General features: G+C 44.9%; 1 protein-coding gene across 5 annotated transcripts in view; it reads right to left on the bottom strand.

Annotated features, from left to right (window-relative positions):
• Nucleotides 1-25421, bottom strand: part of SEC23A (SEC23 homolog A, COPII coat complex component) — a 189538-nt gene that overhangs the window by 52455 nt on the left and 111662 nt on the right. For 4 of the 5 annotated variants that reach the window (XM_066608625.1, XM_066608622.1, XM_066608623.1 and 1 more), the window contains exons 14-15: nucleotides 10751-10904; nucleotides 3746-3823 (exon numbers count right to left, since the gene is read on the bottom strand). In XM_066608625.1, coding sequence (XP_066464722.1) covers nucleotides 3746-3823; nucleotides 10751-10904 — 232 coding nt within the window. The remainder of the gene's footprint in view (nucleotides 1-3745; nucleotides 3824-10750; nucleotides 10905-25421) is intronic. The other variant, XM_066608626.1, reaches the window with a different exon arrangement.

The raw sequence follows: 25421 nt of genomic DNA, 5'->3' as shown, positions 1-25421 counted from the left end.
TCACGTCTTCCATTGGCGGCATGGATTCCGAGGGGGAGTCTTCTAAGAGTCCTTCCTCAGAGTCAGACTCCTCCATATGCATCCGCCTTGCCCTTTTTGTGGTGGGCGGAAGGGGGAGAGAGGAGAGAGAGGCTTCAATTTCCTCGCGGATTACGGACCGGATGTCCGCCATGGCAGAGGAGCCCTCTTCACGGATCACTTTTGCTGTACAATCTGTACACAGCGGTTTTGTATGGCTTTCCTCTAGCCGACGTAAACAGACCGGGCATTTCCGCAAGCGTTTTTTAGCCTCTCTATTCTTTTGCGCATCTCTGTCCTAGGAAACGGAGATAGCAAAGAAAATTTCCAGCACCTTATCTTTCCTCTTCACCCCGGCAAAAAAGCATATAAGAAGGTCTACTTACAGGTAGACTGCTCTCGGTGTCCTCCCTGGCTGACATCCTGCAGTTTCCCAGCATAAGGTGCAGACAGGTGCCATTGAAAAGACTATTCAGCCTTTTAAAGTTTCAAATTTGGCGCCGACACGCCCCCGAACGAGGCCACGCCCCCAATGGGTCAAGGCCACGCCCCCACGTGACGCGGCCGCGCTGACATCACGCCGCCGCGCCCGACCCGGGGGATGCGCTGTTACACACTGCCACACACCAGGGAGGAACACCCCATGCTGCCTGTAGATCGCGAGCGGCCGCGCCGTCCCCGCTGTCATACCTCAGTGCCGGAGAGAAGCGCTTACCCCGCTGTCAAGGATCTTACACACTGCTGCTAGACCGGGGCTGCAGACGGGGTGAGTAGAGGCAGTCTTTTTGCCGGGGTCCCTCCACCAGTCAGCTACCCACGTAGGAAGTGCCCTGGGGAGTTTCTTCCCTCGTGGGGAATATGCTGGGTGATATCCTGCAGGTGAGGGTCCCCACGTAGGGTCTCACCCGCGCAGACCCTGCCAGCCCGATAGAGAGGACGTCCCCCCCGGGCGGGCAGGCTGCTTGGGAGTTCCTCCTTGTTCACCTCCGGCATACACCTGGAGGCTCCGCTTGGACTGTCCTGTAGGGACAGGAAGACACTGGTGAGCCGTTGGTGGGAGTTGCCTTTTGTGTTTTCGCTTCCTGTCCCAACAGGTGTCCAGCGGATAACCTCCAGGTGTATGCTGTCAGGATGACGAGGGGAAATCTGGATTCATCATGTTTTTTGCATTCTTTTGACTGGAGCCTTGCCTTTCTGTTTTTATTTATCAATGGCACTTGAACTAGTTGTGCTAAAGGACAAATGTGAACACCAATGTTTGTATTTGGCTCAAATTTGCTAGCCTGTACACTGCCTGCTTCTCACAATGTTTCTTGACATCCTCCAATAACTCCATTAGTCAACGAGTTGTTTACATCAACAGGATCCCATTTTGCTTGGCATTTTTCCTCAGTCACACCACTGTCATTAACACTTGACACGAGAAAACCTCAAAAGTTTGGCAGTTTTTCATATACTGGCTCAGGATATTGTAGCAGCAAATAACTACAGTCAATTGTCCAGTTTTAATATGGATTCACAATAAACCTAATCTATGGAAAACATAAGGCCCTTTTAAACGCAACGATTATCGCTCAAAATTTGTTTAAATGGCCGCAGTGAGCGATAATCATTCAGTGTGAAGTGAAATTATTGCTCACTTGTTGTTAGTGGTCGTTCAAGCTGACTTTTCTGTCAGCTTAAATTATCTCATTAGGACTCACCCATAGAAAGTGCTGAGCGAGAAGCGGATGAGAAGCCCGTGAGCAGCCAGCAAGTCTTTCAGTGTGAAAGCACTGCATGAGCGCTGATGACCTTAGCTTGAAAAAGGCCACACTTTGGCCGAAACGTCGCTGCCTGTTGGTGTTATGGGTGAATAAAGTCTTTTTTCATCATTTGCAACTACTTATGCTGCCGAGCCTTTTTGTATTTGGATACCTTTTTTGGCAAACAGTGGGTTGGATTTCTGGCTGGCTGCTGCATAGATACACCTGATCCAGCCCAGCGAGGGCTTACAAAGAGTGCTGCTGGTAGACATTTTTGTATCTCTTGGACCTTAGAGGTGACATCAGCGCTCGTGCAGTCACTTCACAGACTGTTGGCCCGAAAAGATGTCTTTTGAGCGATAATCACTGTGTAATTTACATCGCAATATGATTGCTCAAACGTTGATCACCTTGTGGGGGATGCTCGTTCTCTGCATCCAGGTGTTCCTCGCTAGGAGCGCCCAGCTGTCATACAGCCGAGTACTCCGAGCGGAGGATGCAGAAGACCAGAGGGGTATCCCCACTTGTCTTTTGCATCCAGCTATTCTCTGCACGGAGCACCCGGCTGTTATACAGCCAAGCACTCTGTGCGGGGTATGGAGAACAGAGCTGGACCGCTCTGTTCTTCATACCCAGCCTGTCATCAGGGAGCGGGATACAGCTGAAACAATAGTATCAGCTCTATCGTGCTGTGAATCCCTGATAAGGCTCATCGTTGTCTTTCAGCACGCTAAAAGACAATGATGAGCGATGGCTTAACGAAAACTGCACAATGGCAGTGCAGTTAGACACAACGATCATCGCTCAAAAGACTGCTTTTGAGTGAATTTTGAGCGATAATCGTTGTGTCTAAATGGGCCTTTAGTCAATTGACTTTATGCTGCACTCCAGGGGGTCACATGTTTCGTTTCCACATGAAGGCCCTAATTGTGAAAGGGAAGATGTCTTCAATTAAGTGGCCATTCACTCTAAATACTACCACAATTCATGTGACCAACATATGGCAGCATTATTTATCTATAGTTTAGAGAGAGACATTATATATATGTTACTTCTACATATATAAATAATACTGCTAAATACTGTACAAATATATATACATAATGCAAACATATAAGTGTATACATATATATGTACAGCATTTGGCAGCATTATTTATTTATATATACACAGCAGAAAGTAACATAGTATGCAAGTCTGAATAAAAGAGATATGTCCATCTAGTTCAGTCTTTGGATCCAGAGAAAGGTAAAATACCCAAATGAGGTAGAATCCAATTTTCCTTATTTTGCAGAAAGAAATTCCTTACTGACTCCAAATTTGACAGTTAGAATAATCCCTGGATCACCGACCCTTCTGAAGTAAGCTAGTGACTATAACCTATAGTATTGTTGTACTCAAGAAAGGCATCCAGACCACTTTTGAACTTTTTTAACAAGTATTAATATATATTGTATATAGCTCAGTACATGTACGGTATAAGCATTATTAATGTCTGCGCAATTAGTGGCATTATTTTGCACAGTACATTATTATTGTATGCATATTAAGTTAGTTGAAGTCTTTTATTTCACCCGTATTTCACAGTATTACCCACTCAGTTAATGGGGTTGTCTAAGTTAACTTTTATTTTTAAATCGCTGCTCCCCATTCCTAAAAATAATAAAAGATTTTATACTCACCTCACCCAAACCCTGGCAGCTCCAGTGCCGTGTCGCAGATCTCAGAATTCAAACGCTCCATCCTGTACAAAAGTTGACTGCAACCTTTAAAAACAGTGTCATAGGAGAGACCGGAGGATGCCGGGCTGGAGCTGATGGGACTCAGGAGAGCGAAGTTTATGATCTTTTAATATTTTTATGCATAGGGAGCAGACATTTAAAAAAAAATAACTCAGAGAAACTATTTAAGTAATTATGTAGGAATTAATTTCAAAGCTGTAAAGCTTGAATTGTGAGTACTGAAAACAAGCCAATACATACCTGGGGGTAAAGAGAAAATGTTTCTGAAAACCTGAAGGAATTGGGGTCATCTTTGTGATATTCTCCAAACTTTTGGCACTGTTAAAACAAAAATCAAGTGCTTACAGATAGGTTTATAAATTTCATGCAATATACACAACTTTATCTTCGCTGTACGCAGATACAAAAAGAGACTGTGCAATGTACAGCACTATTCTTTAAATGGTGACTCTTCGGCGTGGCTCAACAACTGCAGACTGTCCAAGCATCATAAGAGTTGAAATTTCACAATAGCTGGAGAGTTACAAATAAGAGAATAATAATACATAGTACGGTATGTAAGGCTGAAAAAGTCATATGTCTATTCGGTTCAACCTATTATCCTGCAATGTCGATAGAGAATAAGGCAAATCCCATGAAGTATAGGCCAATATTCCTCATTTTAGGGAAAAAAAATCCTTCCTGACTCCAAACCGGATATGCAGAGGTCACACAACAAGATGTCCTAAAAATAGAAGCTCTGCCTCCGCATGTCTCAGTGCAAGAAGCGGAACTGAAGGCCCTCACTGAGGCGAGTAGAGTGACAGAAGGTAAGACGGCACACGTTTACACTGATTCCCGGTATGCATTTGGCATAGCTCATGATAATGGCCCAATATGGAAGGCCAGACAGTTTCTTATCTTAGTAGGACAGCCAATTAAGAATGGTGCAGTGGTGCAGGGTCTCATCGATGCCCTACTTCTACCTGACAAAGTGGAGAAGCAAGAAGAAGAAGAAAAGAAGATACTGACAGCATACGTCAGTGATAAAAAACTTTGCACATTGATATGCTAAGGACTTTACAGTTACAAGCCAGCCAGGAAGGAAAGTGAAAACGGACTAGAGATGGGAGCATCAGAACAGGATGGCGTATGGCGAACAGTCAGCAGAACTAGCCTACAATGGTCCTTATGCCCCATGATGGCCCAACTGGTACACAGAAAGACGTACCTATCAAAAGCAGCAATGACATCGGCACCGAACGAGAACAGGTGACACCTGGGTTCTCTGTAGCTGCTGCATCATTTGTACAGTTTTGCATGATATTTGCCATATGCGAGTCAGGACAGAAGTAAGGTGGCCATATAACACTTGCCTAGACCACTCTACCCATTTCAGAGATTGCAAATTGACTACATTCAGCTCCCACTTGTTGGGAAATATAAATATGTGCTTGTTGTTGGTGCCTTTTCAGGTTGGAGGCCTACCCTGTTACCAAAGTAAATAAGCAGGTAACCGCACAGAACCTCATGAATGAGGTAATCTGCAGATACAGGGTACCAGAAGTGAATGAGTTAAACGAAGGTACACACTTCACAGGTGAAATAATGCAACATCATGTCTGCCCTGGGTACATGCCTGGCCTTTTACACACACTACCATACACAGAGTAGTGAGAAAGTAGGAAAGATGAACGGTACCCTAAAATCTAAGATACAAAGGCAATGGAGAAAACGGACTAAGTACCTTTTATTAGCCTGTTTCCTCAGTTACAGGAGAAGAGAAAAAATAAGCTTTAAAACATTGTGTATTTAGAACACTGTGATAGGTTTTCGCTAAGATTTTGCTTTATTTTATCTGCAGTGCACTCTGCTCATGCCACGCAACATGCTGGTGTTACAATGCCCCTGGTCCGGCTACCTTGCCGCCTCTGGAAAAGGGAAGTGGGAATAATCACCTTGTAGTTTTTCCTTCCAGACTGATAGATATGATTATACACTTACTAATGAGACAGGGATTCAGTCATGTTGATCAGTCATTAGATAACCCCTTCTGACACACTAATAGCCCTAATTTTGCACTCTTTGTGGATGAATCGAGGTAGCGTCAAGAAGGCAGGTTCTACACAAGTTATGCAGTGTTTACCTGAAGTAGTAAAAGCCTGAACGACAGTTGTGAAGGACCGCCCACTCTACTGAGTTTTCAGAACATTCTGCACTAGAGTTTACTCTGAAAAAGAAGTTATTAATTATATTTGTCACCTCTATAGTTATCCTAATTTCTATTTGTTGTTGTGTACAGTGTATTCCAAACCCGATGACTACCTGTTCCACCCCGATGACTACCTGCTCCACAATCTGGGACGTCGAGGAGGGTCAATGGTTGAGGATTAATATGGGGTAGTGTAGGGACAGTTAGTGTAGTTAGTTTAGTGAAACGGACAGTTTCAAGGGGGGTTTGTAGTGGATATCCGCTATATCTATATTTTCGGGACAATGGACATACATTTCATGTGCAGTGGACAGTGGACCTGTTTTTATAAATGTTATGCTTTCCGTATACCAATGACAGTACTTTTCCATTTTGTTTGCTCTTCTACAAATATAGATATATTCTTCATGTATCCAATATATCCACTTCCTCATATATATAATGAAACTTTACATTCTCTTAACTCCTATAGATGCAAGCAGAAGCTAGCATTTAACATTTAGCAAGAACGCTCTATTTCCCGATTCTTAGTAACTTTAGGAGAAGTAAAATCAGACACAAGTAACCGCAGTCTAAAGCATTACCGCTTTTAGCTAACGCAATAGTAACACAAGCAGTTTTACGGGAAACGTATGCAAATAATATAGGAAATTTATACTAATAATAGTGCAAGTTGTAACCTTCAATCATATCGAAGCATCCACACGTGGTGTCCAAGACAACCCACTTATCTTGTCCTGCCCTCTCCGGACTGATACCACATGACGGGCAATAACAGATGACCAGATGATGGAAGAATCTCAAGATGCTTATCCAATAATTAAACAATACGTTGTATCTATGTAATCTTTGGCCTGCCCAAAAAGGGGAGATATGTTAAACCTTATAAAAGAGGCTTCGTGCCCACAAATAAAGCAGAATTGAAGAAGTTATACATGCTGAACCTGTGTCAGTGTGATTGCTTCAGGCTGTGCGCACAGTCTCATAACATTAATTTGGAAGGATGCAAACATTCCTATTGATTAAGCCGTGGACCCCAAAAGGTCATCAATGACAAAATCTAGCCGACAGATTAATCTCTGGATCACCGGCCCTACTGAAGTAATAAGTGACTATAACATGTAAGATTGTTACACTCAAAAAAAGGTGTCCCGGTCCCTCTTGTACTCTTTTAATGATCGCCATCACCACGTCCTCAGGCAGACAGCTCCATAGTCACACTGCTCTTACAGTAAAGAACCGCCTTCTATGTCAATGTAGAAACTTTCTTTATTCTAGACTTAGAGGATCCCCACTTGTTACATCACAGTCCTGGCTATAAATAAATGATGGGAGAGACCTTTAAAATATTTATACATAGTTCTTGGGTCGTCCCTCAGCTGTCTTTTTCTTCAAACAGAGACTGGACAGACTTCTGTCTGGGATGATTTAGTGATCCTGCATTGAGCAGGGGGTTGGACCCGAAGACCCTGGAGGTCTCTTCCGACTCCACCATTCTATAAGAAACACTGGGTAAAAGACTTGGGGATTTAAGTTAACTGTGAATGTAACTAGAGCAACCAATGTCAGGCAGTTGCATCCAAGGCAAATTAGATAATGGGGTGAATCCTGATGTTTGTTTTTCCTCTTTCCAAATCACTGGTCAGACCACCATGGAATATTGTTTAGGGCACTAGTACCCAAGAAAGACATATCAGAGTTTAAACATGTTTAAAAGCAGGCAACTTAAGTAATAAATGATTCTATGAAATGGAATGGCTACAATACCCAGAGAGGTTATCAAAATTGGCGTTATTTAGTTTAGAAAAAAAAATAGTTGCGGGACGATCTAAGAACTATGTATAAATATATCAAGGGTCTCTCCTAATATCTATTTATATACCAAGGACTGTGAGTGTAACAATGGAGGGTACGATACTCATCATCTAGAAGAAAATAGGTTTTTACACCTAGTGTAAGTCCACTAGTAACCATGACCAAATCAGGGTATATACCATTAATAACCATCTGCTTTCTATCATTGAGCCATTTACTTATCCGCTTAGGTCTCGTTCACACGGGCGACACGGCATTGCAGTGAGAAAATCGGAGCAATATCGCATCACTGGTTCGTGCCATATCGCTACGGTTTCTTGCGGTGATACCGCGATTTTGTAGCACTAGAAAGTCGCATGTGGTGCTACAAAGTCGCGTGACTTTGTAGCACTACATGTGAGGATTTTCGGGGGTGTGGGGTGCTTAAAATATAAGCCCTTCCCCGAAACTAAGCCCTTTGTATGCTTTTTTTAAATTTTTTTAATTTCTACAGCAATCACCTAGACGTGCTGTCGAGGGCTCCGCTGCAGCTTCTTCCCGATCTCTGGCACTGGTCTTCTTCATCTCTTCTGGATAGGAAATTGAAAAATCACCAATTCCTGAAAGCAGTGGCTGTGATTGGCGCTGGATACATGGCGGTGATTGGTTCATCGAGCACTGGCTGTGATTGGCTAAGCGTCAGCCAAATAGAGGCAGCGCTTCTAGAAACAGGGATTTTTAAATCCCCGGCCAGAAGAGATGAAGAAGAATAGTATCGGGGATCTGGAAAAAGACGCAGCAGAGCTCCACACAGCACTGCTAGGTGATGTATACTTTTTTTTGCCTGCAGCTAGGGCTTAGGTTACGGTTTTGACAGTAGGATTTCCTATTGTCAAAGTTGCTTCACACCGCATAAAAATCGCATCTTCATGTGATGCAATGCAACAGAGAGGAAGACTCCATAGGGAAACATGGGCCACAAAACCTCACGAGTTGCGTGCAAATTGTGGGAGCCGCAAGGTTTTTGTGTCGGGATGTTGCACACTCCAAAATATCGCACATGTGAATTAACCCATTGGAAAGCATGCGCTGAACGAACACGCAATTTGTCATCCGTGTGAACGTGGCCTTATATGTATTTTTGCAGTCTAACTTTATATGCCAATCTTTTATGTTGCACAGTATCAAATGTGTTGATATGGAGTTCTACAGCTATTTTCACTGAAAAGTCCAGGATAGAATCTTTTAGAAACCCCATATTTGAAGTTAGACCTACAGGCCTATATTTTCCAAGTTCATTTTTTGAATATTGTCACCACATTTGCTATGCAGCGCCAATTGTGTGCAACAGACCCTGTCAATATAGAGTCCTTAAATATGAGAAGTAGTGGTTTATCTGTGGCATTACTTAACTCCCTTAGAACCCGGGGCTGTATGCATCGGGACCCAGCTATTTGCCTATTTTTATCTTTTTAAGGTGGCTCAGCACCTCTCCCTGGGTGAGAATGGTGACATTTAATGTAGTGTTTACTTTACCCCTCTGTATTTTTACTTGACATTTCATTTAACTTCAAGAGTACAGTGGAGAAAAATGTATATATTTGCATTCTCCTCATCACTCTGCATTTTATTTTTCACAATTTCAGTTTTAATATTTTTACTATTGTAGGAATACAGTACCATAAATATCCTTTAGAAGGCCTGAAATTTTTTAAGAAAATGCCCAGCGGAGAAAGATTCTGTTCTGCTATTAAGGCCTCCTGTCCACGGGCAGATTTGCATAGCAAAATCCAGAGCGGGATTCCTCTTCCGAATTTCGTAGCAAATCCAGCCCATAGCATGCTATGTAAAAACGCAATTTCCTGCCCGCGAGCGGAAATAAATATGCGCAGTCTCTACTTAAGTTCTACCCCAGACATGATTTTCTGGTGTGCTGCCACCCATCTGGTGGAGGAAAGATGGCGATCAGTACTACCAACTCATCACACTATTCGTACACTCTTTAAAAAAATAATTCAAGCACTCAGAAGAAGTTGTCGTTTTACTGAAACACTCAGCAAGCAGTTACATCTCAGGCAGATATGCAAATAATTAGAGTTGTGGAGTGATTAGATGAACCATCTTGCCACCTGAGTAGAGATGAGCGAACGTACTCGGTAAGGCCGATTTCGCAAACGAGCACCGCGATTTTCGAGTACTTCACTACTTGGGTGAAAAGTACTCGGGGGCGCTGTGGGTGAGCGGGGGGTTGCAGAGGGGAGTGGGGGGGAGAGGGAGAGAGAGAGAGCTCCCACCTGTTCCGCGCTGCTACCTCCATACCCCCCTCTATCACATTTTGTATCTAGGCTAGAGGCGGAACAACAGGGTACTAGAGCCTCCATGCCCGCCCGTATCACATCTTGTATCTAAGCTAGAGGCAGTATAACAGGGTACTGGAATCTCCATGCCCGCCCGTGTCACATCTTGTATCCAAGCTAGAGGTGGTACAACAGGGTACTACAGCCTCAATTCCGGCCCGTATCACATATTGTATCCAAGTTAGAGGCGGTACAACAGGGTACTAAAGCCTCCATGCCCGCTAGTATCACATATAACATCCAAGCTAGAGGTGGTACAAAAAAGTACTATAGCCTCCATGCCCCCCCATATAACATCTTGTATCCAAGCTAGAGGTGGTACAACAGGCTACTAGAGCCTCCATGCCCATTTGTATTACATCTTATGTCCTAGCTAGAGGCGGTACACCAGGGTACTTTTCCACAAATTCTCCTTTTGCTCTGAAATTGTAATCACTTACTTATATCAATGATACAATCACACAGAAAAAATTCCTTCTAGATGCTTGATTTTTTTTGCCAATAAGTGTATAATTGAAGAACGGTTTAGGGTTAGTTTAATTCTCTTTGGCACTGACTCGCTCGGTCTCCACCATTGCTGCTATTGTTCTTTATATAATCTATTTTTTCCTTATAGAATAGTGATGCCCAACTCAACTATTTTCTTTGAGTTTTCCCATGTTTTATGCATGTATAGTATTTGTGGCATATTGACTTATTTTGTTTGTAACTTAATGGGATTGTTTATCTCTCGAAAAAAATGTGCATCTCAAACTATTGTGAATAAAAAGTGACGTCTAAATCTGTCTGGAGTATATGTGCAGTTGGTTTACACATTTCCCTCCAGCTTCAGAACATAAACATGTAGATCTACAATCAATTATTTACAATTATAAACATTAATTTTTTCAAATGTTATCTCACCAGCCGAATAAGCTGACGATCCAGCCATCTCAAGACATCTGGACCTTCTTCAGTCTCTGTTCTATACACAGCCAGTCTTGCCATCAGGATAGAGGAAGCCTCTTGGTCAAAGGAAGCAGCAATATTTTGGATCTGAGTCTGAGCATCAGCCCAACTAGAGAGGGAAATAATTAAAAACAGGTTTTGCCCATTAATCTATGCAAGATACAAAATAAAAGATTAAGTGTGTTGTAAAGAGGTGAGCAGCCTGTCTATGGTGGGGGAGATGTCACTTTAGTGTGGCTGTCTAACAATGCAAAACATTTTTTCATTGATTGAACAATTCCTTTAATAAATAACACTTACTATATGTGTACTTTATGTTGGTATCTTATCACACTGCGGGGATGGGGGACACCAAATATAATTATACTGCTGAAGTGGGGGAAACCCGAATGTAATTGTACCGTGAAAGAAGGGGAAACATAACAGTAAGTATATCTGTATATAGCTATATATGCGTGTATGTATTAATATATATTTTTGGAATTTGGCTGTAAAATTTTCATCTTAGGAGCCAATGGCTTCAAGGAAAATTTTTTTAAGTCTGGAGTCATACTTTGATAAAGTTATATTTTTGCATCAAAACAGAAGAAAACATTAAATTGCATCTATAGATTACCTTCAAAGCTGAGCAGTTATTTTTTTCTTATCAAGAAGTAAAAAAAAAGAGTAACAAAACGAGGACAGTTTTTTTTAGCCCAATTAAAACATGATAAATAGAGATGAGCGAACGTACTCGGTAAGGCCGATTTCGCAATCGAGCACCGCGATCTTCGAGTACTTCACTACTCGGGTGAAAAGATTCGGGGGGCGCCGTGGGTGAGCGGGGGGTTGCAGAGGGGAGTGGGGGGGGGGGGGGAGAGAGAGAGAGAGCTCTCCCCTGTTCCGCGCTGCTACCCCCCGCTCCACCACGCCACGCCCCGCCCCCCCGGCGCCCCACGAATCTTTTCACCCAAGTAGTGAAGTACTCGAAAATCGCGGCGCTTGATTGCAAAATCGGCCTTACCGAGTACGTTCGCTCATCTCTAATGATAAACATTTACAGATTTGCTTTTCAGTAATATACATTGTACATTTTCTGTATTCTTCAACACATAATTATAGCCAACAACAAATCTTATAGTCTTTAAAAGGGGTTTTCCTACTACTTAAAATTGCTTTACAACCACTATATCCTTCTGCAAGATAAACACAACACTCAACACGCGCCTACTCCAAGGAACAGCTGTAGAACTACCAAAATGTTATATTATTTCACTGTTGGGCATCACCTCTCTGGAAACACGATGATCTGGTTGTTTCTTCACTACATCACTACAGATTTTTGATGTGCCAGGTCATACCACCTTTACTGCCAACAACACACTGTTAGCTGCACACAGCTTAGTGCTGAACCCTAAACTGCTGATGTAAGTCAGTAGTTATAATTGCAAAGTCACACTATAAAAAGTATCAGAACTAGAACCCAGGACCTACTGATCCCAGATCGGTGTCTTTCCCTGCTGAGCCATCCAGGCCTTTGGACAAGTTCTCCCACAAACTTTAGCCAGATTCCAGGATCCTGCTGTCCAGTGTCTGTTCTGGCTCTGCCCTGTCCCTGATTACATTTGCAATATAAACCTAGCTCTGACCCCTCCTTCCTTGCGTGATCATTGTGCTTCAAGCCTTGATCAAGCTCTACTTCCGCCTGCTCCTCTGTGATCTTACTTAGACTTCCCGTTGCTGGCCCCTGGCTTCCCTTCTGACTACGCTACCTGCCTCATTCATCTGTACTGCAAACTGACTCCATTGCTGACTCCTGGCTTTTCCATGACTACTCTCCAGACCTGCGGCCATTACACCTGAGGCTCCAACCCAGTGCATGAAACCACTACAAATAGTCTCCATGTAGACCCAGCCTTATGCTCTGGGACTTCATCTCTTGCTAAATATCAACATAGTTGGCTTCTAGTTTTATTCCTATGAACTGCCAAACCAGGTTAACCTTGCTATACCTGGTCTTGTCAAGCCAAAGCCTAATCAGCTCTGCTACATTATCACAAAGCCTTGTCTACTTGTGTGTGTTGCTAGGTGATCTGTGAACACCAGTTTGATCACAAAATAAGTGTTCACTAAATAGTACCTATGGACGGTGTTGTTACAGTATACACCTCAAATTTGCACAAGTTGTTTGAAAAGTTAGTAACCATTTAAATTCAATAAATAGGGGGCGGAGTTTGCTGATGCCGGAGTGAGACGCGTCCCTGCCGGGCTCCCGCTGCACCCGCCGGCTATCTAAGCTTACCGGACTCCAGACGGCACAAAGACTCTCCAGACGGCCTCATGGTGAAGAGGAGAACCGCGGGGAAGACACAGGAGGCGGCGGAGGACGAGCCGCAGAGAATAGAGAGGTTCTTCGGCGGCCGCGGGCTGCCGGCCCCTGCATCCAAAATGGCGCCGGACCACGTGCGCCCGAAGCATACAGCGCTCAGCGGGGAGACGAGCGCAGCGGAGGAGCCGAGATCGCCGATACCACTAGCACCACCAGGGACAGATGAGTGTGGGGATAAAACCCTGGGTGTGGGCTCCACGGCCGACGGGGGAGGAGACAGCCCTACTCCCTGGACTGAAGCCACAACAGAGTGGGGCACTAAGCAGCCATCCACACACAGCACAGCCTCACAGGAGGCAGACAGTGACCCCACAGTGGAACACACAGGCTCCCAGAATAAGGGACCACAAACAGCCCACTAACAGAGCAGGGGATGCCCTGGGTGCATCAGGGGCGCTATCCAGCCACAGCCCCAAGAGGAGAACCATACCCACTCACAAAGCCACAGGGGTGCTCCAGGGGGAAAGAGAGCATCACAGCACCTGCACACCCCAGCGGACACTCATGTCTTGCCAGACAGGAGTGGTAGTTATCCGCAATCAGCAAGCAGGAAAAACGCCATGACAATTAAAAATACACCAGCCCGCCCGACCTCCCCGGATGCAGCCTCCACTGAGGATGACGACTGGAACTGGAAGGAGCATTTGAGATCTCTCCCGACGAAAAGGGACTTCCAGAGGCTGGAGGCCTCACTTAAAGAGGCGCTATCCCTTTTACACCAAGAGCTTAAACACGTGGGGAACCGTGTAAACGAGATAGAGGAGACCCAGGAAAAAGTCCTTTCCACGCTAGAGACTCACAGCCAAGTAATCAATGCGCAAGCCTTGCAACTGGCAGACATATTGGCGCATATCGACGACCTCGAGAATCGCCATAGGCGCAACAACCTACGGCTGAGGGGTCTATCCGAAGAAGTGGCACCCTTCCAACTGGAGGACTGGGCCCGAAACTTCTTTAGTTCATTGCTAAACCGCAGTCCCGATCAACCGGTTGTAATTGATCGCATACATAGAGCTCTTGGCCCCAAACCGGATAACCCCAAGAGGCCAAGAGACGTCGTGTGCCGCATACACTACTTCAAAGAAAAAGAAGCCATAATGAAGTGCGCCCGCGATAGAAAGGACACTTTAACCCACAACGGTTCTACTATTGCAATCTTCTCAGATTTAGCAAGACGCACCCTGCAACTGCGTAGAGCCGTACGACCTTTGCTGGATATCCTAAAGGCCAAAAAAATGTTGTATCGGTGGGGATACCCCTTTCAGCTTACGGCCTCCAGGAACGGCAAGACAGGGACTTTTAGATCTCCAGCCGATCTCCCCAGATTTCTAGGTACCTTGGAACTTCCAATGGTAGCACTGCCGGACTGGCCCCACCTGCCATCACTACCTATAACTGGCCCCAGAGATACCTGGCACGAGGTGGGACCCCAAGGCCCTAGAGCCAGCAATCGCGCCAACAGACAACAACGCTGATTAGTAAACACCCATGGAAGTTGAACTCCTCCGACCTGGTGTGAGCCATCGAGTTTTGCTATAATGCACCGTCTGGATTGACCGGTAGACTGAAGCGATAACTAGAAGCAGATAGCTGCTTATGCGCACAACTATGTTATTATTGTTGCCAAAGTCGCCTAAAGTTACAAGCTGTGCAGCCAACCACAGGGATGGCGGGCGGGGGCGGCGGGTGGCCAGGCTGCTCGGGTATCTGTGATTTCCCCTCCTCACTGGGTTCACGCCACAATAGTGTCGTCTATAGCTGACCGATGGTTGGCTTCCCGTTGGTTAGACTGGGAATGTACGTCCCAGTCGACAGAATGTTTGCTTTCTGTCATTCCATTTCTTATTCCCCCAACCCTTCCCCACTTCTACTTTCTCTTTCTCTTTCCTACTACCCATCTTGGTCCCTGGTCTCATGGACAGCAATAGCTCACTCTCAACCATTCTACACCACCATGACAAACCTATCTTTTTGCACATACAACGCCAGGGGTATGAACGCCCCGGCCAAAAGAGGTCAAATCCTGGCCCATATGCATAAAAAAAAGATCATGATAGCTATGCTGCAGGAGACTCACTATAGAAAAGATCACCTACCCAAGAGTAACAATAAATACTACACGAGCTGGTATCACAGCACACACCCAGACAAGAAAGTCTGCGGAACATCTATTGCAATCCACAAGAACCTTCCTCACAGAGTTCTTACTTCCAGAGTGGACACCGAAGGCAGGTACATCTTTCTTAGAATCGACCTAGGGTGCCGCATAATAACAGTGGCTAACGTTTATCTCCCCAACGCAGGTCAGATCGCTTACGGATGTCGGTTACTGGGGGAATTGGACCAATTCGCAGCGGGCTCATAGATCGCGCTGGGCGGTGACTTCAATCTTACCTGGGATCCGGCTTTGGACACTTCTGTGGGTAAGTCCAGTCTCTCCCTGGTGGCCCTGCGTAGATTGCGGAGACGATTATCTGAGTTGAAGCTCGTTGATCTCTGGAGGACACTTCACCCAGAGGTCAAGGACTTTAGCCATCACTCCATCACCCATAATAGTTATGGACGCTTGGACTATATATTTGTTTCCCATGGTCTTCTGGACTGGAACCTCAGATGCTCTATTGGCAACTTCATTTGGTCGGACCACGCGCCTGTATACGGGGCCCTGCTGGGGGGGGAGACAACAAGGGGACTAAATACGTGGAGACTAAATGACAACCTCCTGGGTGACTTTTGCTGCCTGCAAGAGGTCAGACAGACAATTGAATCCTTTAGAGAAATCCACAAAACAGATGCAACTTCCCCAACCATCCAGTGGGAGGCCCTGAAATGCGTCCTGAGGGGAGTTTTCATCTCCCATGGGACAAGACTTAAGAAAGAGAGGGGAGCTAAATTGGCAAGCTTAATATCCCAACTGGAAAAAGCGGAGCAGGCCAATAAGTCTAACGCCTCCCCATCTTTAAAAGCGGAGATATCAACACTACGCCAGCAAATTTTGGGGAATATGGACCAGGCGTACCTACACTTGCGGGATAGAGTTAAGGGAGGATATTATGAATTTAGCAATAAATGCAGTTCTTGGCTGGCTAGGGCCCTAAACCCAAGGGAGGGCCAGGCACATATATTTGCAATGAACTCGGAAAGCAAGGGTAAAGTCCATGCAACAAGCAAGATCTTGGAATGCTTTAGGGAATACTATGGCGAGCTATACAACATAGAGGAAACAGTGGAAACATCCGAGATAGACCAATATCTACAAAAACACGCGCCAACAATGATCTCAGCGGAAAGCCAAGAACTGTTAGAGGAAGACATGATGGACCAAGAAATATTAGCAGAAATCCAAAATCTGAAAATAGGGAAAAGCCCGGGGCCGGATGGCTTCACTCCCAGGTTTTATAAAATATGTGGAGATTTGGTGGCCCCCATGCTCAGCAGAGCCTTCAACGCAGTGTCTGAAGAATGCCCCTTCCCGTATCAAGCCTTACAGGCAATTATTACAGTTATCCCAAAGCCAGGTAAAGTCCCCATGTCCTGCGGAAACTATCGCCCAATTTCTTTACTAAATGTTGATACTAAAATATTAGCCAAAACGATAGCCGCGCGTCTACGCCCTATTGTCCCTGGACTAGTCCATAGAGATCAGGTGGGATTTGTGACAGGACGAAAAGCCAGGGACAATACGATACGGACCCTATCATTGATAGGAAAAGCACGAGAAGAAAATAGCCCACTGTGCCTCCTATTGGTAGACGCCGAAAAAGCCTTCGACCGTGTTAACTGGAAGTTTTTGGAAGCTACGTTAAGGAAGATAGAGCTAGGTAATAGGATAATTAGATGGGTAATGGCCCTTTACAATAATCCTACAGCACAGATACGCGTTAATGGGAGGCTATCCAACCCAATAAGCATAAAGAATGGAACGCGACAGGGATGTCCGCTGTCTCCGACTTTATATACCCTGGTTATGGAATCTCTGGCCAACGCCCTGAGGGAAAACGAAGAAATACAAGGCTACAAAACAGCTAAACAAGAGCACAAGGTTGCCTTGTTTACGGATGATTTATTAGTCTATATCACCAACCCCCGACCGAGCACTGCCTGCTATCCTGCAGGAATTCAATAGTTATAGCCAGGTCAGCAACTTAAAGATCAACCTGAAAAAATCTGACATTTTAAATATTACACTTCAGACGTCAGGGACCACGCGGCTTAAACAATTATTCCCCCTGAGTTGGCGAGAGGACAACATTAAATACCTGGGAGTGACTCTCCCTACCGACCCCAGGAAGATCTATGAGTTAAACTACGAACCCATATACTCTGTCATGATAAACGATTTCGAGAGATGGAGACCGAAGACCCTCTCATGGTTCGGCAGGATTAGCGCCATTAAAATGAACACTCTTCCCAAACTCCTATACCTATATCAAACACTTCCCATACAGGTCCCACGGATTTTCTTCGTAAAACTGAAAAAGGCAGTGACGCGCTTTGTATGGGGGGGATCCAAACCACGCTTAAACTATAGACTACTGACTCAACCAAGGGAGAAAGGCGGGACAGGATTACCAGACTTGCTCCTTTATTACAGAGCCGTCATTTGCAAGACGGTTCTAGATTTGGTACATGAGGGGACAACCAAGCGCTGGGTTGAGTTGGAGCAAGAGGTAGCGGCGGGACGGATTCGGGGACTCTTCTGGCTACGAGACGGGTTGGGAAAGAGGGGCATCAGAGTCTCCTCATTTATAAGCTCCTTATTAAAAACGTGGGATAGTTTCGCGTTGAGACATAGCCTGGTGAAGGTCCCTGGACCCTGGACACCACTGAGAGGAAACCCGGACTTCCCTCAGGGAGATATGGGATTACCCCTATTGGATGGACTGGGCATCGAATTCCCTAGGGTTAAAGACGTGGTGGATGGAGAAGGTCTTTTACCATTAAACGTTCTCTTAGCGGGTAGAGGGCATGTGACAGGCGCGTGGTTCCAACACTTTCAGATTGGCCACTACATACGAGCTCTAGGTCCGATTCCAGACCTGACGGCATCAAACACTCCCTTCGAAGTGATGTGCAAAGAACCTCAGAGGGCCAGAGGGGAGATATCCGCAGTCTATGGCTTTTTGGTGACCAGGGGGGGACTGGACCCCGGAGGCGGATTTAAGAGGGCTTGGGAGAAAGATATGGGAAAGGAGGTGACCGAGGAGGACTGGGCCAAAGCCATATGCTTGACTCACAATATGACAGTCTCGAGTAGTCACCAGGAGCTCAATTATAAGCTGTTAACGAGATGGTACGCGACTGGCTAAATACTGTCCTGGGGTGTCTGACCTGTGTTGGAGATGTCAAAGAGGGATCGGTACACTATCACATATATGGTGGACCTGCCCGCAGGTCAGGACACTCTGGAAGGAAATTGAATCTCTATATAATGCCTTGAACAGGGACTCTCTAGTGCTGACACCTGAAATGGCCCTCTTGTTGATCCTTCCGGGATCTATAAGAAACAACAGGAGAAGCATCCTTCGTTTTTTCTTTTAGCTATGAGAGCAGCGATACCGAGGTTATGGAGAACCCAAGACCCACCCACAAGGGTGGACTGGGTAACCGCTCTGGACGATATAGGCCGCATGGAAGAGCTAAGAGCAAAGGACGACACAAAATACTCTGCATACCACACCACGTGGGAACCCTGGTTAACATTCCGCAACTCCCCAAGGTTTGGACAATGGCTGGTGAGTGGAGTTTTGCCTAACTAGCTTAAAGTTAGAAGTGAAGAGAGAGGGACTCGGTACCAAGTCTTCCCCCCCCCTTCTTTAACTCTCTATCCCCTAACCGCTCTCTATACCCTTTCCCTTCCCCTCTTATCTCCTTTCCTTTTCCCCTTTTTTCTTTAAACTTTATGAAGCTATTAAGTGATAAGTTACAGTTACATTCAAAAGTATATATCAAGCAATTATAGATAGCAGGCGATTGGGGTGGGTGGGAGAGTTACAAGGATGCAATGTCTACATGCAAAGGTTATTAGCAAGGGTATTACTGAAGTTATGACAAACCACAACCGCAAGGGACAAGTTTAATGTTAGCTCAAGGTTAAGCTAGGAACTAACTGTGTCAACGTTGATTCTGAAAATGTTTCACAATGATTGTAATGCAGAAAATCCCAATAAAGTATGTTTTGAATTAAATTCAATAAATATTAGAAAGAGTAAGTAATATAAGTGCTCAAATAGGATATTGGTGTTACCATACAGTGCGGCATGGGGTCCCGCGGTCGGCGCGCGTCGCTCCGGCGTCGGCTCCAGCAGCCTGGAGCCCTGTGTCGAGGTCATCCCAGCAGCTTGGGTTGGCCAGTGGGCGGCGGCGTGGGCGTGCCCGCCTGTAGGGTGCCGCCCGCACTCCTCTGTGCTTCTTATACAGCAGTGGGTGGAGTTGCCTCCTCCCACTCTCCGCCCCTGGGCGGAACCTTGTGGTTAAAAGACTGGCAGTGAACTGAGCTCATTGCCAGTTATTGGTTCTGCATGCACCTAGACAGTCTGTCTGCGGTTCTCCTCAGTCAGTCCCTAGTTGTCGGTCAGCTCCCTCTGGTCCCCTGTTACTCAGTCTGTTTTTGTTGGTTCTGTTTGCCTCTAATCTAGTCTGGCCCAGTCAGCACTAGTTGCTATCCAGCACCCTGCCAGTTGGCCTGCGAGTTCCATCTCCAGCCTTGTCAGTTTTGTTGGTCTGATTCATCTGCCTCCTCTGTCGGCACTCTGTTCCCCCCATTAGGTAGGTTCCTGCTTGTCAGTCGCCAGGTCCCTAGCCAGGGCAGGGACCGCCGTCCAGTTGTCCGCCTGGGGTTAGCCAGGGCCGAGGCAAGTAGGCAGGGACAGCGGGGGTGCGGGAGATCAGGGCACCCCAACTGGCGCTCGGGGGACAGAGTGCCGTAACATAATAACTGGCCCTTAAAATACTGTTTTTCTTTTCATGGCGGCGATCAGCGCCCTCGCAAACCAGCTGCAAGACCTGGTGCCGGTGATCCGGGATTTGTCAGCTCGCATGGTGGCCCAGGAGCAGTGGGCATTGTCGCAGGAGCAGAATGCCGTTACCAGTCCCGAACCCAAGTGCCCTCTTCCCGAGGTGTTCTCTGGGGAGAGGAACAAGTTTTTTGTTTTTCAACAGGCGTGTCGCCTGTTTTTTCGGATGCGTCCCCGCTCTTCCGGCTCGGAGGTCCAGAGGGTCGGGCTCATAATGTCCCTGCTGCGGGGCTCTGCCCAGACTTGGGCCTTTTCCATTCCCGAGGGTTCCCCCTCCCTGCATTCGGTGGACTCCTTTTTTCAGGAACTTGGGGGCATCTTCGATGAACCGGACAGAGTGGGGTTGGCGGTTTCTCGGTTGCTGGCGCTGCATCAGGGGTCGCTTTGTGTGGAGGATTATTGCTCCAATTTCAGACGCTATGCGGGTGATACTGCATGGAACGATAGTGCCCTGAAAGACGTTTTTATGCAAGGTCTCTCAGACGCGGTCAAAGAACTGTTGATCTCCCATCCCGTTCCCGGGTCCTTAAAGGAGGCTATGGAGTTAGCAGTGAAGGCAGATAGGAGGCTCAGGGCTGGGAAGCAAGATAGACCGACCCATAGAATCAGGGAGGTCATTTGTCCTGTTCCCTCCCCGTCCGTACCAGTCTCTGTTCCCGAACCTATGGAACTGGACCCGCTGGACCCCAAGGAGCGACGCCGGATTCGGTTATTACATAATCTCTGTCTCTACTGCGGGAAAGCTGGACATCGGGTGATAACTTGCCCCTGGAGGCCTCAGCGTCCACAGTCTGAATCGGCAGAAAGACTTCCAGTCCTAGGCGACTGCAGGGAGCGTCGCCTAGGACCTCAGGTACGTCCTAGACTTCTGATACCCTGCCAGGTTAGATTCCGGAACTTCTCCCGCCTAGGGCAGGCGTTTATTGATTCCGGAGCAGCTGCTAACCTGATAAGCATGCGTCTCGTTGAGCCCCTGAGGGCTGAATTTGTGGCGCTGAAGACGCCAATTCGTTTTGCTACCATTGATGCTACTCCTCTTGCTTCGGGCTTGGTTCGATGGAGGACCCCAGTGTTACAACTCATGGTGGGGGGTCGCCATTCGGAAGGTCTATCATTCCTGGTGATGGAGAAAATGTCGGTAGACATGGTACTAGGGATGCCGTGGCTGGCGTTGCACAACCCCCAATTCGATTGGGCCACTGGGGAGCTAACCCAGTGGGGGCCGTCCTGCCATAGCCATCGTGCTCCCCCTCCCCCCTGCTCAGTCGAACAGAAGGGGTACCGGTCCTCTGGAAATCGCAAAAGGAGGGGTCGCACGGGGTGCCATAAGTCTTTGTCGAAACCTGTTGTCTCTTGCGGTTCTCCTCAGTCAGTCCCTAGTTGTCGGTCAGCTCCCTCTGGTCCCCTGTTACTCAGTCTGTTTTTGTTGGTTCTGTTTGCCTCTAATCTAGTCTGGCCCAGTCAGCACTAGTTGCTATCCAGCACCCTGCCAGTTGGCCTGCGAGTTCCATCTCCAGCCTTGTCAGTTTTGTTGGTCTGATTCATCTGCCTCCTCTGTCGGCACTCTGTTCCCCCCATTAGGTAGGTTCCTGCTTGTCAGTCGCCAGGTCCCTAGCCAGGGCAGGGACCGCCGTCCAGTTGTCCGCCTGGGGTTAGCCAGGGCCGAGGCAAGTAGGCAGGGACAGCGGGGGTTCGGGAGATCAGGGCACCCCAACTGGCGCTCGGGGGACAGAGTGCCGTAACAATTGGAGTATAAACCCCTAACTTCAGATTTTCTTAAACTGTGTCTTAAATTCCAGTCAGACACGTTAAAATAAATGTCAGCAACTAATTTATGACTTTCAGGGCCAGTTGCATTTACTTTTCCCCACATAGCTCACAAACAATAAGAATGAGTCACTGAAACTACTAATTTTAATGTGGTATTTTGTATCATCATTGTGCCAAAGTTTATGTCTATAAAAAACATTTCGGAGCAGATTTTTGCCCTAAATGGGTTGTTTAGACTGTTAAATATGAAAAACATGCTTAGACCACTTTAACATAATAAAAGAAGCAATACTCAATTGATTGATACCCCGCTGCTCTTGATGTAACGCTTCCCAGGGTCCTATGCTGGTCTCTGTAGTTCCTGGTCCTTGTTGACACGGACACATGAACAATCAGTGGCTGTAGCAGGTGATTGCTGTGGTTAGTGATCGGCTACAGCAGTCTTTCATACCCACAGGAACCAGGAGGCTAGTGAAGGACCCTGAGAAGTGCCAAATCTGGACGAGTGAGGGATCAGCAAAGTATTACTTCTTTTGTTATTTTAAACAATTCTGAGCATTTTTTAAATTTAAGTGTATCTGTTTGTATGTTTCCAGTGTACGTACTTCATGAAGGCAATCCACAGAATAAGAACTTGATTTGACTTTTGATGAAAATGTGTTGTGCTTTATTACAAGAGTGCCATAAAATCAGGGTACAGAGACGCACGTTTCAAATTCTAAACAGAGTTCTTGTTCACCTCAACGTTTCTCATTGACGTGATCTCTTAAAGAGACAAACGAAACATATTAATTAAAAACAACACATGATGAATTAACCACCTCAGCACTGCCGATCAGTGGCTACCAAACATATGTCCTGAAAACGAGCCGTTTTATACTTTCACCTAGACAACAATACTTTAATATTCACTACACAGTGAAATAAAAGGGAACCATGCAAGAAATAACAAATAAATCCATATATATGTGCGGCCATTGAATTGTATTTACCCCTCATTAAAGGGAGACTAGATATTCTATATTTATGCATAATTTTACCAGTTATTTTTAATTACTTATTTTCAAAAGTCAATATTTGCTAGGTTCCCTTGTTTCATCGATCATATTGCATCAAGTAGTTATTAATTTTGTATGAAAATATTTTCTATGGTTTTTTTCACTACTTCTATAAACTGTGGAAACAAAAACATCTATTAGCATGTGGTATATTAGCAACTAGGGTATGTTAAATAAAATATCAAAGAGACTCCTCCAAGGAATCTGTTATATTATTGAATGCCAAGTATGCAATAAAAATAAGACAAAACAATAATACAACCTTATTTAAATCCATAAGCCTCATAAAAAAGGAATTATACTTAATAAACATAGAACAAATTCGTTCTGGCATTCATGACTAATGGTGTTCTTGTTTTTAATTCCATTATCCAAAAAGCTTCCTGCTTAAGGATTGTTTTTTGACTAAAATTTTCTCTTCTAGTATATGTGATTAGTTCCATTGCATACCATCTAAAATCATGTATCTCCCCATTGTGCTGCTTAATGAAATGTTTAGCAGCAACAGAATGTGTAGAAACAGAATCTTTTATACTTCTCATGTGTTCGGCTATACACGTTTCAGCTTTCCTGGTGGTACAATCCACGTACTGTATATTGCATTCAATGAACTCTATGACATATATCAAATTGATTGAATCACAATTAATATATTTCTTTATTTTATATGCTTTATTTTTTATTCCTACATGAAAAGGATTGTTTTTTAGAGGCAAAATCGCACGCACTACATCTTAAATTGCCACAGCAGAAAAAACCCTTTTTGGTTAACCAATGTATTTTTTCATTAGATATAAACAGGCTAGGAGACAGAATGTTATTAAGACTTCTATTTCTCTGTGCAATTACAAAGACTCCATCTTCAAGGATATATTACAAATATCTGCATCTTGTTTTAAAATGGGCAGATACGTGAGGAAGAGTTTTTTCATGCTGTAAAAATCATTACTATACTTGGTTGAGAATACCAAATTTTTATTCCCAATATTAGAATTGCCTCGCACTTTATCATTCAACAAATCCTCCCAGTTACGATGTTTTACTTTATTACAGGCTTTATTGAAAATTTGCTTAGAGTAACCCCGTTACTCTAACAACCTTACACAGACAGATCTTTCAGTTTCCCTATAGGTGGCTTCCATAGAGCAAGCTCTTTTGGCTCTTCCGAGCTCTCCCACAAGAATAGCTTTTAAGGTTTGTTCAGGATGATTGCTGCTGGCGTGCAGGATCGTATTACCTGCAGATGGCTTACGGTATAGCATGGTAATATTTTACACCTGTGTTCCCATCACCACGTATGGTGAGGTCCAAAAAAGGAACCCCCTCCTTCTCATGGTAGCCGCAGGTGAAACGAAGAGTGTTCTAATTATTATTAATATATTTTTCAAAACTGGCCACCACATCACGTTTTTTTTCCTGCTGTTTTTCTAAATTTCTCCAAATGATAGTGATATCATCTATAAAATCTAGCATACCACACCATGTGGCTAACGAACGGATTGCAGTCAGAAAAAATAAACATGTCTTCCCACCAACTCATATAGAGGTTAGCTACTGTAGGTGAAAATTTGAAGCCCATAGGGGCACCAGATATCTGCAAAGAATATTTATTGTTAAAATGAAAAAAGTTATTTTTCAACAAAAAATACATACTCTCTAAAATAAATTCTTTTAATTCGTTGGAATAATCACTGAACTTTTTAAAATGATAACTGACTGCTTCCGTGGCCACATGGTGTGGTATTCTAGAATACAGATCTCTGACGTCACACAGGACCCACCCAAAATTATTTGGCCATTTCAAGCTTCTCAACTGCTGCACAACATCTTTGCAGTCCTGTAGGAAACCGGCACATGTTTGACAAATGGTTGCAGGGGTCGATCCACCAACGAGCTAAGACGCTCACTGGGTGAATTGATCCCTGCAACTATGGGACGGAGTGGAAGGGGAAAAGTCCCCTTATGAAGTTTGGGTAGGAAAATTGGCATAGCTGGAAATTCTGGGCAAAGATACGCTGCCGCCTTATCACTTAATACACCCATTTTTTCCCCTCATCTATGAATTTTCTCAATTTTCTTAAACAATCTTGCATGGGGTTGAAAGTTAGTCTCCTATACACCATGTTATTATCTAGTATATCCTGAGCCAACTTATCATATAACATCGCATCCAAAATCACTATATTTCCACCCTTATCGGATTTTTTTACAATTAAATTTTTATTTAATGATAAATTTTTCAATTCTATTCTCTCCTTATGGGTTAAGTTGTTAGTTTTCTTAATATTTTTCAAATGGGTTTGTCTTTTTATTTAACCAGCTCCCTCTCCACTACCATTTGAAACTCCTCCATGTCCCTAGATCTCGAAGAGACTAGATAGAAATTAGGATAAGAAGTCTTAATTCAAATGGAA

The sequence above is a fragment of the Eleutherodactylus coqui genome, chromosome 6 (genome assembly GCF_035609145.1).
Source record: "Eleutherodactylus coqui strain aEleCoq1 chromosome 6, aEleCoq1.hap1, whole genome shotgun sequence".
Classification (NCBI taxonomy): domain Eukaryota; kingdom Metazoa; phylum Chordata; class Amphibia; order Anura; family Eleutherodactylidae; genus Eleutherodactylus; species Eleutherodactylus coqui.
This window is presented reverse-complemented; position numbering and strand designations above follow the sequence as displayed.